The 3,920-nt window shown below is 47.5% G+C and overlaps 1 protein-coding gene across 1 annotated transcript in view; it reads left to right on the top strand.

The window, feature by feature from the left end:
- The first annotated feature begins 3,787 nt into the window (after positions 1-3,787).
- The window catches only part of LOC112949820 (protein phosphatase 1 regulatory subunit 3E-like), a 904-nt gene continuing 771 nt past the window's right edge, over positions 3,788-3,920 (top strand). The window contains 2 exon segments of the mRNA XM_026042277.1: positions 3,788-3,918; position 3,920. The exon segment at position 3,920 is cut by the window's right edge and continues 771 nt beyond it. Coding sequence (XP_025898062.1) covers positions 3,788-3,918; position 3,920 — 132 coding nt within the window.

A 3,920-nucleotide genomic window follows, 5' to 3' on the forward strand; every position in this document is an offset into this window, starting at 1 on the left:
CCGCGCGGCCCCCGCCGCTCCGCGCGGCCCCCGCCGCTCCCCGGGGCTCCCGCTGCGCCACGCACGGCAGGATGCGCCTTACGTGCCCCGTCCTCCTCGGGACAAGGCGCCTTCTCCAGGTCGCGAACCCACATCAACGCTGAAAGCGGCATTTTGTGGCTAGCGGCGCGGTTTTATTTGGATGCTGAATTCAACACGCGCACGCGCCACGCACAGAGGCGGCCTCCGCACGGTCAGGTCTCGCTGTCCCTGCCCGTGTCCTCGCTGCACGGCCGGCAGCACCCAGGGACCGCGTGCCCGCTGTGCAAGATGGCATCCCAGCGGCCACAACATGATAGATACCGTTGTTCTTCAACAAACACTTTTTTTTTTTTTTTTTTTTTAAATCTCCTATGTACACCTCAGGGGACTTGGTTACCTATTTCTGGCCTGGTACTTACTTCTCTGAGACTTTTCCTCCAACAAAATTTATAAAACCCGAGCTATTCAGCAATGTGAAATACTATAGAAAGATGTGTAGAAAATACACGCACAGAGAACAAATGTCTCCTCCAAAGCTCAAAAACTAGCAGTATAAAATGCCAGTGTCAGAGTCATGCAGTCAGAGATGACTCTCAAACCCGCGGGCCGTATTGCGGCCCAGCACCACAGAGCTCCTCAGCCCCGAGGCGCTGCACGGATGTGGACGGGAGTAGAAGCTGACCTTCTGAATCCACGCACTGAGTCACAGCTTCAGCTCAAAGGCTGAGGCAATTGTAATGTGCTTCACCTTTACATCCATTTTATCTTCCTCCACCCCCTTCTCATTACTAAAAATAAAGCTGCTCTGGGAAGTTGAAGTGGACATGTGACAGTGGCACTTCGGATAAGCCCCTGCGCTCACACTCCTCTCCCTGTTGCGGTTCCACCCTATTGCTGCCGATGCTCCGAGCGCTGGCATCCGTTTGGCCCTGTATTAGCAGCATTCAAGGCAGCTGGTAAAATAGAGTGGGAAAAAAAAAGCCCTCAGTGCATCGTGCTCAGTTGTGTGCATTGATCTTGCATCTATCTTTACATATAATTTAAATGTTAACAAAAGAGAGGACAACTAGCTAGTTGGAATTTCAGAGACCTCAGGCTGCTTTCAAAAGGGATCTGATGCTGCAGAAACGTCAGGTTCACTCATTGCTACATAGGCAGAACATGAGATTGTCTGGAAGACACAGAGACTGCCCCGCAGAAGTTACTAAGACAATGTTATTAGGATGAACTTCTGTTATACAACATGCTATTTAAATCTGCAGACAGGAGAGGAATCTGTAGGAATCAGAGCAGTGCCTGACTGCCGTCATCAACCTGTATAAAGACTGTTTGTAATGTACGGCCCCCCGGCTCTTCTTACACTGTAATAGAGCAACACTGTATAAGGTAAGTCCTAAAAAGGGTATCAATAACATAAAATTTTGGAAAATCATTTTTTAAAAAATTTATCACTGTTATCCCAACACTAATGAAAAGTGGAAACGTATAAAGAATGTATAACCTCAGTGATTAAGCAAAAGCAACAGATACAGTTAGATCTCTGTACAATAAACTGCATATTTTCCTAGCAATCCGTTTACATTATGACCCTTCTATTCCTGATGAGATTTCAAAATCATCTTGTCACAAACATACTATGTTCTGGTGAAAGAATATTGGGTATTTCTTTAAAGGGGCTGAGTCAGAGTTAGTGATTTCATAATCAGCTTTTTCTTGACAGTGTAATTCAGAGAAGAGCTTTGGGTAGTGTCCTTAATATAGCAAAATAAAAGAACAGGCAACACGAGATCTTTAAACTTAAATGTTTATTAGCCTGTGAACTAAACAGACGGGGATGTATGGATGTTTCTGGTGCATATACTAAGTAATAGTTCCTGTATGTTGGCTGTGTTTGTCTGGCTCTAAGCCTGTCAGCTTCGCTTTGTATAAAAACTTACAGCAAGCAAAACTGAAGGATTGTCCTGTTAGAAATGAAGCTGTCTTATGCTTCCCATTACGAATTCCTGCCAAGTTTTCCACAGCACAGTAGGATGCACAAGGCTGCAGGGAACATCTGTGTATGTATTTGTTAAATTTCAGTGTTTGAAACTCTGGGAAATCTGTATTTCCAGAGAGGTTACATGAACTTCACTGGTTACAATAATCAGAGAAGAAAGGAGGAGTTTTTTCCCCAAAACATTACCAAAGCAGGGAGCAAACGGGAGGCTTGAAAAGGCCAAAAAGCAAGAGTATTACACAAGTTTAAGATAAGAAGAAGTTAGGCAACTAAAATTACCAGAAGAGGGGAAGCTGAACGCCACTAAGATGTCTCTGTTGTGTAAAGGACAGAAGTTTAAATAGCCCTAAATGATTATATGCTCAGTGTGTACCACCTATTACAAAGACATCTCAAAAAGCAATTGAAACCCTTTCGTATGTGAAACCTGATTTGAGCTCATTTAGTCTCTTAGTTCTGATATTTTTGTAATAGTTCAAAAATGCAAAGACTTTTTCATTTTAAAGTAAATTTGTTATTTTAAGCCAGTGACATCACAAATCACTTGGTAGTATCATGGTATCAAATTTAACACCACTGAGCATATTTTTTCATTCCCTATTTATGCAACATCTACCATGAAGATTTGTAACCTGTGAACTGTTTTCATACTTACTAAGCAAGGGCTTAAAGCTTAGTTCTTGTGTGAGGCAACGGATTTTTTCCCATGTTTTAGTGGCTTTTCAATTTTTTATCTTTTTAAATCTTGGTTCTCATCAGGTGTACTTGTCCCATTATTAATCTTATCAGTCACATTTCCATGGCCTGGCCTTCCCAAGGAACACCCAGTGCTGAAAAGTGATGAAGGGGTAGAGGCTTCTGCTTAGAAATTAAACCAGAACCATGCACGAGAACAGTCCAAACAGTCCCTATTTCATGGCAGGATCATTGCTTTTAATACAATTTACACATTAAAAATGAGTACCAGATTTTGAACTGCCAGGAATCAAGATGCTTTCTAATATAGCATTTTAGCTCCTTGAACTGCCTGCACCAGAGGCTGGTTTTCATGAAAACATAACTCATTCAAATATTGCCTGCTAATTACTAAATTATCTTCTGAAAAGAACAAGCTCTGTTCACGCTTTATAATCAGCCCTCTGTATTTAGGCTGGAACCGTTATTTCTAGCAAAGGGAAATCTGTACCAAGCCTGTGGTCGGTGTATTTTATTCCACAGAGATGCTGTAAACGCATTATCACAGATTAGCTGGATTTCTTCCTTTAAATGTACACTGTGAGATCCAACTTGCAAGCCAGCTGTTTCTTACCGGCCTGTGTCATCTCCCGGCGCCCGGCTTTGCTCCTTCCTTTCAGCAGCTATTTCTGTCAGGGCGCGGAAGAGCGCCGCGAGGACTGTAACGCTTCCAGCAGGGAATCCCTCCCGCCTCCTCCTTTCTGCATGAAGATCCTCGAGGAAAGACCCAGAATACGGAGGAGGAGAGGAGCGCAGGAACGGCGGCACCCGGCGAACAGGGCGGGGGGGCGGCGGGTATAAATAGGGAGGGCGGCCGGGCGGGCGGGCAGCGGGGGCCATGGGGGCGGCAGGATGAGCGGCGGCAGCGGGTTCCGCCGCCCGGCACGTCAGCAGGCAGCCCCGGCGCCCCGCACATGCCCGCGGCGGCCCCGCGGCAGCGCGCGGCAGCCCCCGGCGCGACGCGGGGAGGCGCCCCGGCCGCCTCGGGCACGGGCACGGGCAGAGCGGGGCCGGCGGCCCCGCGCCGGGCCCCCCATGGATAAGGCGGGCTCGCTGCACAGCTCCGTGCCCGCGCCGCCGCCGCGCCTCTACCTGCCGCGCAACTTCAGCTGCAGCGCCTGCCTCTATGGCAGCCTGGCCGAGCAGTGCCGGGGCGGCTGCAGCCCCG

This window comes from Nothoprocta perdicaria, unplaced genomic scaffold (assembly GCF_003342845.1).
Source record: "Nothoprocta perdicaria isolate Ctin4 unplaced genomic scaffold, notPer1 scaffold_30, whole genome shotgun sequence".
In the NCBI taxonomy this organism is placed as follows: domain Eukaryota; kingdom Metazoa; phylum Chordata; class Aves; order Tinamiformes; family Tinamidae; genus Nothoprocta; species Nothoprocta perdicaria.